The 14,820-nt window shown below is 55.0% G+C and overlaps 1 protein-coding gene across 1 annotated transcript; it reads left to right on the top strand.

Moving 5' to 3' along the window:
• The first annotated feature begins 586 nt into the window (after positions 1-586).
• Positions 587-3,284, top strand: LOC135282147 (P2Y purinoceptor 1-like). The gene has a single exon (XM_064391671.1). It carries the CDS (start codon positions 1,240-1,242, stop codon positions 2,296-2,298), a length of 1,059 nt encoding a protein of 352 aa, XP_064247741.1. The 5' UTR covers positions 587-1,239; the 3' UTR covers positions 2,299-3,284.
• Positions 3,285-14,820: the final 11,536 nt, after the last annotated feature.

Genomic DNA, 14,820 nt, shown 5'->3' with positions numbered 1-14,820 from the left:
CCAGCGAGCACTTTCTGAAGTCAACAGACACACAGTACCCTCAGCAGGCCGCTGGCCCCCACCCCATCTTGCGCTTGCCCACCGTGTCCCCGAGCTGCCCTGGTGCGGCGGAGATGCTCGGCCGCTCCTGGGAGGGATGGGCGCGCACTCGGGATGGCTGGGCAGGACTCACCCTCCCTCCTCCTCCTCCTCCTCCCCTCTGGCTGATGAGATACCAGCCTCCTCCCACCCCTGCCCGGCTCAATTGCCGGAAAGCAAGCGGACGCGGTCTTTCCAGAGCCTAGCCTTGCGCCTCAAGCCGTTCCCCCAAGGTCGTTTACCTACGGGAAATGGCTTATCAGGGTAAACCCTCTCCCTGCTGATTGTTTCCCCGTTAACTTCCGCGCCTGCAGATCCCAGGGATGACTTCTGGCCCCGTTTATTGCTCAGCATTGCGATCGGGGCTGCCCTTCCTCGGGGTCTGCTTTGGGGTCGCCTCTTTCAGCTCTTGCCCCGGTCTCACGGGATCTGGGTGTCTCCTGCCTCACAGCCCATCTCATCTCCTCCCTGCACGGTCTGCAGCGCTCGAAGGAGGAACCGGGAAAGGGTTTTGTGCTTGCGGAGGGAGATAGAACTAGCAGCAGGAGCAGCTGTAGGGAGGGGGCAGCTCCTGAGCCCGCTCACTCTGCCCGTGCTGGGGGCAGACAGCCTGGTACATCTCTGCCTGTGGCACCGGCCGTGGCAGCATGAGCCCCACGGAGCACTGCCAGTGTCCTCCTTACCTCTGCTCCCGGTATTCCCGAGCGCTGCAGCCAGGAAAAGGGCTGTCAGGAATGGCAGGGAGGGCGGCTCATGGGGGGCAGGCTCCCAGCCCCCGGTGTGGAAAACCGGGAGGTTTCTCCTGACGGCGAGTGGGACAGAACACAAACAGGCTGCAAGCCTTGGCTCCCCTCCTCAGGCATCCCTCTGCCTCCCCTCCGCCTCCTGCCCCCTCCAGGCACTCCCAGCACCCAAACCAGCCGGGGGGCTCCGTGACCCCGCGCCCGGCTCCCAGCGGGCCGGGGGGAGGCGCCGGGGGAGGGACGGAAGCCGCTCCGCTGAGGCTCTGTCGGCACATCCTCCCCGTGTCCCGGGGACAGTCCGGCACCCTCAAGTGCCAGGCCGGGCTCAGCAGGAGCGGGGGAGCCGCAGCCCGTGCCGGAGGACGCGGAGCTGCCGAGCGGGGCTGCCTGGGAGCGGGGCTGCCGCCCCGAGCGCCCGATGGCTGCGGACGCTCTCTCCGCCTGGCCCGGCAATGGCACCTTGCCTCGGGCTCCCTGCCCCGTGGATTCCGCCTTCGCCCAGCGCTTCCTGCCCGCCGTGTACCTGACCGTGATCCCCCTGGGGCTGCTGGGGAACGGGCTGGGGCTCTGGCACCTCTGCACGGGGCCCCGTGAGGGTGCCCGCCAGCCCCTCAGCCTGCTGGTGGGCAACCTGGGGCTGGCTGACCTGCTCTATGTCAGCACACTGCCCTTCCTCGTCAGCTACTACCGCCAAGGCAGAGTGTGGATCTTCGGGCAGCCCTGGTGCCGCCTCACCCGCAGCCTCTTCCACCTCAACCTCTACGCCAGCATCGGCTTCCTCACCTGCATCAGCATCCACCGCTACCTGGGCATCGTGCACCCGCTGAAGGCGCGGGGCAGGTGCCAGGGTGCAGCCTCCTCCGTGTGGCTCAGCGTGGCAGTCTGGGTCTGGGTCGTCGCACAGATAGCTCCCGACCTTGCCTTCAGCAAGGCAGATGGCAACAGGACGCAGTGCCACGACACGACAGGACAGGAGCAGGTGCACGTTTACCTGCCCTACACCTTTGCTGTCACCGTGACTGGGTTTGTCATCCCGTTCCTCATCATCATCGGGTGCTACTGCCACGTGGTGTTCGTGCTGTGCAGGAATGACAGCGTGGACCCCAGCCTCAGGAGGAGAAGCATCGGGCTGGTGATTCTCGTCATGGTTCTCTTTTCTATCTGCTTCCTCCCCTACCACATCTTCAGAAACCTCAACTTGTTTTTTCGCTGGCGGCCACAAAGGTCCTGCACACAGGCTTCAAAGGACATCTATGTTTCCTACCAGGTGACTCGGGGCCTGGCCAGCCTCAACAGTGCCCTCAACCCCCTGCTCTATGTGGTCACCAGCAAAGACTGGAGGGCACGAGTGAGGACCATCCGCCAAAGTGCCAGACAGTGTCTGAGGCCACCCTTCCGGAGCAAAACCTCTTGCCAGGCAGCTGAGAAGAAGAGGAACGACATTATTTGTAAGGGGGAGGCTTCTAATGAGCTCTGAAGTACCTGACACCCCTGCTTCTGCCACATCAGCTTGTGCTTGGCCCCTCCCCGGGGGCAGCCCCCACCTTGACACCCGCTTTGCAGAGATGGTGACAGCAGCTTCACAGGCTTTGTGCACACAAGGGACAGGCAGGACCGTCAGCATCGGAGAGAAAACTGGGACCAGATTCCAAAAGCAAAACTACTGACCCCAACCATTTTGCTGATGGAAAGAGATGATCACGTTTGCTGCAGTCCAAAGCATTTCCCTGCAGCCTCTCCTGCAGCAGGCTGAGCTGGTTAACACCCTTGTGCTTCCCAGCTCCTCTGTGGCTGAGGGATGGCAGGCAGGACACCTTGTCCCTCCACTGCATCCTCTACTCTACTGTACTTGGTTTGAAACAGCATTCCCTCTTTCACCTAAGGAGAGATCCTGCATTGCAGAACAGCTGAGAGGGCAAATTTTTGCAGTGGAGGAAGAGCTTTGGAAATGGAAATATTCATTTAAAAATCAGGTTTTAAGTACATTACTAAGCTGTGCCAGTTCCTTGGTGATTGAGCTGTTTCAGGATCTGTGGGATCCTCTACTACCCACCTCCTTTCCAGAAGAAAAGACATTTTTGGCATTACTCCCTCTCTTTTGGAAAAGCACATAGCAAAACTAAGAAATGGCATTTTAAAGTTTTTGGGGGCTATTGGTTGGGGTTTTCTTTTGGAAGGTGAATGACTGCAGTAGCCTGAACTGCTTTCAGCAGAAAAATACCAAGAGAGTTTGTAAATCTTCAGGTGGGTGCTTGCATCTTGCATCCGGCCTTGCAAGGGCATTAGATATGACTTGTAAAAATCAGATTGCAAATATAAAGAGAAGCAGCACTGATATGAAGGCTTGTGAAGGCAGGATGTGATGGTGAGATCTGTCATCACCAGGGGTGACAGATCTCTGCTTTTAAGCAGAGGCTGCCAAGCAGTATTTTCATTTTTCATCTTGCTGTTACCCACCACAAACAGCTCAAACACTTCAATTCAATAATGTGATTTGCAGCAACAGCAGCTTTGGGAGCCCAGCTGAAGGAAGCAGACTGTGAGTTAAAATCAGCCCTTTCTGGGAAATTACTGGCCCAGGGACGGATGTTGTGCTCCTTTCCTGACATTTATCTCTGTCAGCTGTTCCTCACACAGACCCACCTTAGCTGGGCAGTGGAGGGAGCACAGCTGGCTTTCAGTGCAGTTATATGTCTGCAGTGCAAATAAACACCTCATGCTTTCACTGGTGAGTCGTCTGGCTTCTTTTAAAGCTTTATGGGAGCCTGGGAGCCAGCTGGCCTGTGGGTTGAGCAGGGGCCTGCCTGCTCAGGGAGTGCTGCTGATCTTCCCAGTGCTCTGCAGACAGAAAACTGCTGGGAGACTGCAGGCAGCCAGCAGAGAGTGATCTGTGACAGGCACACACTGAGGAGTCTGCTCAGCACCAGTCAGGGGTGCAGCAGAGCCTCAAGTGTCTAGCTCCCACCTCTTCCAGAGGAAAACCAAAGATAAAGCATAAATTCACCAATGAGATCTTCTCTCTCTGTAGGAGGAAGATTGAGACATTAGGATCAGACCTGGTCCCTGCTCCTTGCATGTGTGCTCCAGATCTGGGCTTCTCCAGAGCTCTGAACTCTTCTCCTTTCCTCAACAAACACCCACGCCTCTGAAAGCTGTCCAGCTCTTCCATCTTCACACATGGATCCTGTCTAAGGTGCTACAGCTCCCCACAGAACCAGCCTTGGCTCCCACAGCCCACAGGAGCTGTGACACCCTGGCACTGCCCCCTTTGGGCAGGATTGGCTGAAGTAAAGCATCACCACATCTGGGGAGGGAGTGCTGCAAACTCTGCAACTCTGCTCTCACCCCTGCATCCTTGTGCCCAGATGTATCTTCTTGTCTTCTCCAGTGCTCTCTCCCTTCCCTTTTAATAATGATTTAAAGATCTCTGTCCTAAGAAGCATCTCTGAGCACCAGGGAGAGTTGCAGGCATAAATCTGCACATTTTTCTGTGTTCTGTATCTGTCAAAGCAGGAAAAGCCAGTAAGGATCTGTGTGTTGGGCCGATGTCTGTGATATGTGGGGTGAGATTTTAATTTTTTAATCTATAACTTCACAGTCCCCTTGAATTTCAGACAGTGCTGCTTCCCAAGTGAACTGGGGAGAATGAGCTCTTTCCCTTTATTAGGTGTGTGTGTAATTAAGGCTTAACCCCTGGCACATGAGCCTCTTCACAGCTGGTGATGGAGCAACAAAACTGCCATCCCTCCAGTGTGTGGTCACTGCAGGGATCCTGCTCAAAACCTGTGGGCACAGCTCCCCACTCCAAACCTCCCAGGGCTCCTTATCCCCTGGAACCAGAGGGTGGGATTGTGCCTGGAGCAACCAGGGCAGCAGCCAGCCTGTCCCAGGTCCCACCTGCGGCATGGGGAGAGTTTTGGGAGTGAGTAAACAGGCAGGGAGCTATCATAATCCTCCTTTCCCTTCTCCCAGCTCTCTGCCAGACATTGGCAAGGCCACGCACAAGCATTTGCTGCTGCAGGAAGGGGCTGGAGTCACTGGAGAAGCTGTGCCATGGTTATCTCCTGAATCATCACCTGCCTTATGGCCAGCTGAACATTCCCCTTTCCCTCCCTTGGCTGTCTGTTGCCAGACTCTGAAGATGTCTAAACGCAAGTGAAAGGAATCCCACCTGCACGCTCTGCTTTTCCACAGCCTCTCTGGTGCAGCAGCATGGCGCAATGGTTTTGTCTGCAAAATCAAGCTGAAAGCAGATTTTTAGCTCCTTTATCAAGATTAGACTCAACCAATAAATCAAACATGGTGGGAATTCCGCTCCTGACACTAATGGGATCAGGATCAAGCTTAGAAATTTGGCAGCATTTCTTGCTTCATTAAATAAACTGTTCTTGGTTGAGGATATGTTGCAAATGCAGTCAAGGTTTGTTATGTTATAGAGAACTTTTGAGCTGACAGCCCAGGGAAGCCAGTCAGGCAGAAATAACAGGCACACGTACAGATGCACAGATGTACAACCACTTTTTTCCTCCAAAATGCAGAACTGGGGTTTTTTTGGCATGCAAAACACTCTACAAGAAGAAAATATTGCTATCAGCAACATCTAAATGCATAGAACTCAGCTCTGATTAATTCTTCATTTCCTTTTGCACACATTAGCTAAAATCTGGCTCTGACTCAGTTCAGGGGTGTTGGTGTGGCCAGTGGAGCCCTGATTGCTGAACAAGTGTGGGTTGGCTGCCCTGTGCTGAGAACGTGGCTCATGCCTTTGTGTCAGAGATTTCCACAGCCCAGGGGAGCAGGAGCTGCTGCACACAGGGCTGGGGGTGCTGGGGGCATCACTGTGGCACTGGGATGGTGCACGGGGCAAACAGGCCATGGCCACAACGTGAGAGCCCTCAGGTCAGGTGAGGTGTGGAGCTGGACGAGAAGCAGCCAGAGCAGGAGGCTCCCACAGGATTTGGCTCCTCATTGCTCCAGGCACCCAGCAGTAGGACTTTGGTGGAGCACCTTTTACAGTGTGGTGGGAGGCTGCAGTGTGCACACAAAAAGGGATGAGTCACTCAGGTCACTAATGAAAGGTCACAGCATCCTCAGATTCTGTGAGAGCCATTTATTTCTCCAGCAAAACAATTTCATTGCTAAAGTACCTTTGGCTGCAGTGACAACAGACCTGACAGGTTATCTTATTTACCAAGGGTATCGATCAGACTGGGATGGAATAGTAGATGCAATTATCCAGGTGAGCTGGGGAAAATGGTAAATATACCTGCCACTGGGGTGCTGTTGGTGAGTATTTTAATAAAAGAGAAAAAGCTGAGTCTTTGTCTATACTACATGGAGTGCTTTGGCATCCGAGGGACCAACAGCTTGTGCAGGAGAGAGCAAATCACAGAAATAGAACAACACTTAGCGTGCCTGTGTGAAGCCATCAGTCCAGCAGCTCTCCTGCAGTGCACGCAGTTATAAATAGGTGATGCCGGTGTGGGACCGGGGCAGCGGGAGGCGAGCAGCGCCCGGCAGCTCCCAGCCCGCAGCATCTGCATGTGCGCTGCACAGCGACTGCGGCTGCACCCTGCGGGCTCCCGTTTGTCCTGGAGGACTCGCCGAGACCACGTTTAAAACAGTTGTGCCATCTTTTACACCGTTCCTTTAAATATCCCCCTGCAGGAAGAGCTGCTTGGCCCGGATCGCTGCTCGAGGCAGGCGCCAGCACAGGAGCGGGGCAGTGAGAAAGCCCCGGGAGATGCTCAGTGCACCACGACCTGTGCTGCCTCCTCAGCATCCCGGGAGGAAGCTATCATTTGAATTTTGCCCAACACCTCCGCTCTGTCATGAGCAGGAAACACTCAGATCCGATCTGGCTCCCTGAAGAGCCCTTCGTGCCAACGCACAGCCCAGCCAGCGTGAAATTCTTCTGCTTGTTTGGGCTTATGGGCAAAAAGTTTACCCTAAGGAGCATCAGAGAGCTCCCAGGCTTTCCAAAGGCACCACAGCTCCTCCTTGGAGAGGCTGCTTCCATGCTGTGCTCAGGACATCCAAGGACAGGAGACAGATTAACTCTGTCCTGGCTGCCTTTGCTCACTGTGGAGGTGCAGAGGTGGGGAGAGCCACCCACCACAGCTCCCAGTGTGCTCTGACCAGCACAGCCCACCCTGAAGAAGCTCTGTGTCTCCAGTGCAGACAGTCCCACGGCAATGGGGAGCTGCTGGCAGTGAGGAGAGCTCAGGGGCAGGTTCACTGGTGGGGGTGCCAAGAGACAGGAATTGTCACTGAATTAACTGTTACTTGGTTTGGAGGCACAAACTCCACTTTGAAAGTGTGTAGTGCTGGCCACGCAGTGCCATGCTGAGAGCCCAGAGGAGATGGGGATGCAGTTCCTTTGGATGCAGCTCATCCATGAGCCTGGGGCTGTCCAAGACCCCAGCAGGTCTGCACTACCCACCATGAGATGCTGCAGCTTCCTCAGGGCTCTTGGAGGAAAGAAACTTTCTGTGTGCAAAGCTGAAACAACAGATCCATCCCTGGAGCCACTATCCCACTGCACTGAGCTGGGATGTGGGAAAAGCTCTGGCAGGGTGCCCCAGGACAGCAGCACAAGGGCCACAGTGAGGCAGTTGTGCTGCACAAGCTGAAACTTTATTTTCCTTTCCAGCAGGACATGTAGAAGCAGAGGGTGGCTCATGGGCAAAGCAGCAGACTCATCCTCTCCCAAAGGTGCAGCACAGGGATGAGTGCTGGATTGCAGCCACACCTGCCAATCCCAGCGTGGGGAAGGTTCTCATTGCCTCCACAAAGGGGGCTGTTCACACGTGGCTCTCAAGCCAGAAACCCCCAAATGGCCTTGCCCTGAGCCTGTGTGGAGATGCCCAAGGGATAGCCAGAGCATCACCTCCTGTCACTGCTCAGCGCCTCAGCTCCTGCCTCAAGAGACACTTACACAAAGGACCTAAAAGTCAGTTAAATGTTTCAGATCACAGAGAAATTTCTGGTTTATTTCTCCATTTATCTCTGGTGGTTTGCCTGCCTCCAAAAAAGCTTATTGTTAATTTAATTCCCTCTAACAGATTCATGGCAGATCTGTGTCCCAGTGCCTGGAACAGCTGTGATTCCTGTGCTGTGTCCCAGGGACACCACACAGCCCCTGAGCATGGCTGGAAAGAAAGGGCCTGCAGGGCCAGGGCTGGAGCAGGGGACAAGCAGCTGGACCAAGCAAATACAGGGACATTTTTGCATTTGTAGTTCACAGAGGATCTGTCTTTTCTCCTCAATTAGTCCTTCCAGAGAAAAGCCTGGAGAGAAACAGCTGGAAACTCTTTGTATATAAACAAGACTTCGTAAAATCTGCAGTTTTAAGGTGGAGGAAAAAACAAGTCCCTAAAACGGTGCTTATGCAGCAAGGGAAAACAGATATTTCATTTTGTTCTGTTCATTCCCCACTGGGAACCTGCTGTGCTCTCAGGCATGGGCAGCAGGAACACTTTCAAAGGGCATTTACAGCTCCCTTGGCTGGCAAATCACTTGTGGCCCCAAACCCAGAGCTGTTCTGGCCAGTGGAGTGTGGGACCAGCCATGGAGCATTGCTAGCAGGGGAAGAAAAATGAGTCTTGGAGGAATCAAACCCTGCACTGAAATAAGCCGGTGCCTGGCTGGGAAACTCAATCAACCTCTCAGCACCGGTTCTTCAGAGAAAAACAGGAAAGGACATCTTGAGTTTTACTAATAAATGCACTTTTCTCTGGTTGAAGCCATGGGGCAGATTTGTTTTCCAGCGGGTTATTTTTAGTATCGAAAGGAGCCATTTGCTGTAAACTGTCGGCCCGGGAAGCGGAGCTCCGGGGGCCGCAGCCGGGACTGCGGCAGTGCCCCGGATCCGGCCCAGGCCCCGGCCCCGACTCAGAGCCCCGGCCCCGGCCCAGGCCCAGCGACCCAGGCCCCGGCTCAGTGCTCCGGCCCCAGACCCTGGCCCTGGTCCTGGGTCAGCACCCTGGCCCCAGACCCTGGCCCCGGCTCAGCGCTCCGGCCCAGCGACCCAGGCCCCAGCTCAGAGCCCCGGCCCCGGCTCAGTGCTCCGGCCCCAGACCCTGGCCCCGGTCCTGGCTCAGCACCCCGGCCCCAGACCCTGGCCCCGGCCTCGGCCCTGGCTCAGTGCTCCAGCCCCGGCCCAGGCCCCGGCCCCGGCCTGGAGCAGACTCAGCCCCGCGGCACCGACCCACCTCCGGCCCTGCCTGAAGCACATCCAGGCGGGCTCAGGCGCTGCCTCCTGCCCCACCAGGGCGCTGCCATGGGGTGATGGGGTCCCACTGAGCACACCCACCCTGCGGGCAGACACCTCTGCTCTGAGGCACCCAGTGCTCACTGCATGGCACCCAGCATGGCAGAGCCCAGCCTTCCCTGCGGTGTCCCACAGGATCCCTGCAGCTGCCCAGGACCTTTCCAATCCCTGCACTGCCGTGCTGCCATGCCTCCCAGGACAGGGCCAAAGCTGTCACCGGGAAGCCTCCAAAAGAGCCCCGCATATTTGTAATTCCTTCCCTGACCCTTTGTCCCCCACCACCCCTGACCTCCCTGGCAGTCCCACGGGCTGGGATGCAGGGCAGTCATTTATAGAACGGCGGTGGGAGCAGAGGCAGGCCTGGGCTCAGGCCCTGCTCTCCCTGGGGCCATGTTGCCATGTTGATGCTGTGCTGGAGGCCACGGCAGCTCAGTGCCACACTCACCTCGCCAGAAGCAGGACCCTTCTCCAGACACACTCCCAAAGCCTCTCTCCTTCATTCCAGCCTCTCCTGGCCAGCCCACTCTGGCACCAGCAGCAGCAGCACCACAGAGCCTCCCAGCCCCAAAACCCAATCCAGAGAGCTTTGATTTAACAGGCTCTCAGCAAATATTTCCACAGATTTTTAAGTAGAGGCATTATGATTTTATCTTATTATTTTATAATTAAAGCCAAGATCCTCAAACATAATAAATGAACCAACTAAAGCATCCAAGATGAAGAACTTGCTAAAGCAGAGCAGCACCTTTCCCATTTGGTTGTGGTCCAGACGCTTTATGGCAGGTACTTTGTGCCTGGCTGATGTTCAACTGACAGCTTTCCAAGCATATAAAAAACTTATTAGGCTGAAAATAGAGTTTGTGACCATAAACTCTCAGGAGTACTGTCAGCATTTCCAGCCCAGGTCTGCTTTGTGTACAACCACTGGCAGATGAGGCTGCTGGGGGGAGTTGGGTGGGAAGATGGGGCTGTGTGTCCCCTCAAAAAACCCTTTTTGGGCAGGAAGGGTAGTTGGAAAAGGCTTCCCAATGAGTTCTGGGCTATTAGGAGGTGGCATGATGAACTTTAGCATGGCTGGTACTGGGTAAGGTGGTTGAAGACAGTCACAGGTGGAACTGTGTCCAGCTGCTCTGGGGTTGGAAACCTGGAATCACATCCATGGGAGACCACGTGGAGGCAATCTGCATTTACAACCAGTTTACATCCAATGCTTCTTTAGTTCCCTTGCTGAGCTTCCACATCACGATGCAGACCAAAGTGCCTGCAGCCATCCAAGCTACAAAGGGCCCAGGAAGGAGGCAGCAGGAATTCTCAGAGCCCAGGGAAAGCCGTGAGGTTCCTGAGCCTGCAGTAACTCTGAGCGTGGCCAAAGGACAGCTCTGAGGCAGCTCCAGCGTGCAGGAGGATGTTTTACAGGATGATTTGTGGAGTCATGGGACGGAAGCAAACACTGGATCCAGCCTGGATCCAATCAGGGGTGCTGTGTGTGCAGAGGAAGGCACTGCCATGGCCCTGCATGCAGAGAGGAAGGATCTCTCCCTGTGCCCAGCTCACGGTGCTGCCAGTCCCTCTGTGGCTTAAGGACATCATCTGGGCAGCTGCAGCTGGTTGTTATTCATACCCTGATACCTCACACTTTTCGGAAATTAACTAATCCGTTGCTTTAGAAATATCCTGTGGCTTTGCCAGGCTATCTATAATCTAAGTATTAATGGCATTAAAGCTAGAATAGCTGATGCTTTCACTAAAGCAAACAAAAACATCAATTTGGTGTTTAAAAATAACCAAAAGAAGCAGAGTACATCAGGATGCTCCCCAAGCCCTCAGAGAGCTGGAGCACCTTGCAGCTGCAGCCAGGGAAGGGGCTGGCACCTGGTGGGATTTGGGATTGACTCAAGCAGACCCACACAACTGGTCCCTGTATAGTGCTTTTCGTCTGAGACTGCTAAGCAGCTTTGCTTATTTCAATCCATTAGAACTAGAAAAGCTTTTTAATAAACTCCCTGCCAGCGTGGAATTAGTAGATGTGGGCCAATTAGACACACTAATTAGGCACTGGTTTAAACACAGATGAGGTTTGACTTTGTTTACCAGCCTCAGAGGAAGCAGCTTCTCAAAGTTCACCTCCAAAGGATTGGAAAAAGGCACGTTCACTCCCAGTCACAAGCACCTCCCCACAAAAACACAGCACTCGGACTTAGGCTTTATTTTCAGAGCTCCTGCTTTTTCTTTGCCTCCCCATGCAATAAAAACAAGACATTTAATCTCATAATGCAACTTCTCACTGAAAATCAATGATAAAGTACATTATCTTGCCTGCCCTGAACTCACGGCTCCAGCTTGACCTTCCTCAAGCAGAGCGAAGTCCAGGGAAGAACAAAGGCTGAAATTATGGTTTCCCAGCAGGAAAGTGTGAAACTTTCCTGAGTCTCAGGAGAACAGGACAGGATGGCCCTCCACAGCAGCCATCTGACACAGTTTGGTGTCACTCATCCCTGTGATCCCTGCAGGCAGGAGAAAGCAGTGTGTGAGCAGTGAGAGGCAGAGCAGGCTGAATCCAGCCTGAATTTTGAAGCCTCCAGTCCCACTCCAGACACTGTCCTGGCTTGTTATTGTGGGGTTTTAGTTAGGAGATGGATCCTGCTACCCTTTCTCCTACTGAGCAGCATTTATTCTACAGGGGCCTCTGACCTGCAAGATGTCAAAGCAAGCCCCAAAAAAAGAAATCATTGACATCCCAATCTCTGTGACTCCCAGGGCAGCAGGGAAATGCCATGCTGAGGGAAGACCCATCTCCCAAGACAATGCAAGGTAAAGATTTCTTCTTGGGTCAGGAGACCTTGAAGCTAGCCAAGGTCAGCCCACCACCAGCCACAAAGAGAGCTGGCCTAGCAGAAGGGAGCACTGAGAGCTGCTCCTTACTGTGGCAGCAGAGATGCTCCTCCTGTCCCCAGTGTTCCCAGCCCCACAGAGGGGGAAATGCCACCACAGACCCCTCCCTGTGTAGGCAGCACCTTGGGAAAGCCATGCTGTACCACCTCTGCCCAAGCACTGCTGGCTCTCAAACGCAGGTTTGGAAACAAACTGCAGGATTGGAAACACAGGTTTGGAATCACAAACACAGGTTTGGAAACACAGGTTTGGAATCACAAACACAGGTTTGGAAACAAACTGCAGGATTTAGTTGATGATCCGCTGAGATTGATGCTGCTCCTAAAGGAACTGGGCAAGCACCTTGTGCCTGTTGTCACCCACCCAGTGGAGAGCATCTCCCAGGGGTTTCCATGCTGCAACCTACAATGGCATGTTGGCCCAACATCTTCACAGAGGAGCTGCCTTTCAATAACAGGCTACAGCATCAGCTTCAAATCCAAATTTTGTCCAAATATCACCCAGGGACCCCAGAATTTGACCTGCAAGGCACTGCAGACCCCAGAACCCCTCCTAAAAGATGTGTGACAGGCACCCAGAGATGCAATCATTATAAGATCTTCCTCTGTAATGGAAGCAACAGAAGCTCAGTGAGCAGCTCTGGCTCCTGGCTACAAGGTGGGAAGTCTTTGCTGACCAGTGGAAAAAATTACCAGCACCAGGTGAAGTGCATCTTCATGAGCAGGAGGCCCCCACACGTGTCTGGGGCTGGAGGTTTGACAGCAACCCTGTGAGCAGGGCTGCAGGCACACCACAGAGAACACAAAGCAGACACGTTCCTGCAGCAGAGGCTCTGCCCCATGATTTAGGAGGCTGCAAGCCCTGCGATGTCGAGCAGCACGCTGACAGCTTGTGCTGATCCTGATGGATGCCGGAGTCTATTTTTTCTCCAATAACAACTTTCACTAATGGTGCTGGCACGGAGGCTCAGCAAGGAGGAGGGAAGTGGCAAATGGCCAGGGTGAAAAAGAGTTCACAATTACAGTAGGAAAGGCCACCATGTCCCTTTGCTGGCCATGGGAATGCTGAGGACAGGGATGGAAGGCACTCTAGGAGAGCACTGAGTCACCCCCTCCTTCAGGAGAGCACCCACTGCACCCAGAGCAGTTTCGGCAGACACCCAGACATCTGCTTATCTTATTTTTAAACTCCTCAAGTGACAGGGTGCCACAATCTCCCCCAACAGTCTGTTCCAGTGTTTCACTGTCTTCATGGTTAAAAAGTTTTTCTTATGTCCAGTTCAAACCTTCATTGGTGCAACTAAATCCCAAAGCATCTCCTCTCCAGAGAGAGAAGCAAGATGGATGAAGAGGGATGTAAGCCCCGTTGTTTTTTCACTTGTGTGTTTTATTCCCAGCCAAAGAAGAGTTTATTTTCCTGAAAGAGATACTATCGCCTGCAACACACAACTCAGAAGTATCTTTCTATTTTTAAAAGTGGAGTATAGGAGTTACATAAAAGCTATGGTAACCAGGAATGAGAAACAGGGTCTTCAATTTGTGGGCTCTGCCTGCTACCACAGCTAATTTCCCTGCTCCTTGGGGCTGACCTGGGCTGTCCACAGCACATCAGTGCAGAGAGGCTGAGCTCACTGCCCCCCACACCAGCACAGGGTGGGCAGGCCCCACATCCCCTGTGCCTGCAGCCTCTCACCAGTGTGCCAAAGAAAGCAGCAGAAACACTGAATCTGTTTTTCTTCCTTTCTGCTCTCTTAAAACAGCGCTGGACACAACAGGCCAGACTCTGCTCTGGTAACCAGCTGAGAAAAGGATGACACAGATAAAGCAGACAGATAACACAGACAAAACAGATAACACAGATAGATAACACAGGTAACACAGACAGATAACACAGATAGATAACACTGGGAACATAGATAACACAGATAGACTGCACAGGTAACACAAATGGGTTACAAAGGTAACACCTCAGTGTTCCTCAGTGCCATGGGTGTGAAGGGCCCAGAGCAGGGCAGAGCAGCAGGAGCCAGGGCTGCCCGTGCAGGGCTGGTACCACAGGGATGATACCACAGGGTACTTCGGGACAGCCACCCAGCCCCAAAGAACCTTGCTTTTGGGAGGGCAGGCAAAGAGGGTGTAGGCACAAGAAACTCCTCCAGCCTGGGAGCACCCAGGGGCAGCTTCGGGGAGCGGGCATGTTACTGCTGTCACTGACACGAGAATGAACCGCGGCCTCGCTAGGGCTCACCTGGAGCCGGGCGCTGCCCGGGGCTGCCAGGCTGGGAGGGCTCGGGGCACACCGGAGCCAGCCTAGGTGTGCTGCGAGCTGGAGCCCGCAGCTGCCGCTGCCCGGGGCAGCAGGAGCCGGTGCCTGGAGCCCGCAAGAGCTAGTGCCGGGGGCAGGCAGGAACCTGTGCCCGGGGCAGCAGGAATCTGTGCCCGGGGCAGCAGCAGCCGGTGCCCGGGGCATCAGGAACCCCTGACCGGGGCAAGCAGGAGGCCCTGAGCGGAACCCGGGCTCGGTGCGCGGTGCCGGCTGAGCCGTGCGGGCTGAGCCGTGCGCGGTGCGCGGTGCGCGGAGCACGGGCGGTGCGCGGTGCGCGGTGCGCGGGGGGCGGTGCGCGGGGCCCGGGCTCGGTGCGCGGTGCCCGGTGCGGGGTGCGCGGTGCCGGCTGAGTCGTGCGCGGTGCGCGGTGCGCGGTGCCGGCTGAGCCGTGCGCGGGCGGTGCGCGGTGTGCGGTGCGCGGTGCCCAGGCGCGGTGCGCGGTGCCGGCTGAGCCGTGCGCGGTGCGCGGGCGGTGCGCGGTGTGCGGTGCGCGGTGCCCAGGCGCGGTGC

The sequence above is a fragment of the Passer domesticus genome, chromosome 16 (genome assembly GCF_036417665.1).
Source record: "Passer domesticus isolate bPasDom1 chromosome 16, bPasDom1.hap1, whole genome shotgun sequence".
In the NCBI taxonomy this organism is placed as follows: domain Eukaryota; kingdom Metazoa; phylum Chordata; class Aves; order Passeriformes; family Passeridae; genus Passer; species Passer domesticus.
The sequence above is the reverse complement of the archived record's forward strand: the minus strand, read 5'-3'. Positions and strand labels throughout refer to the sequence as shown.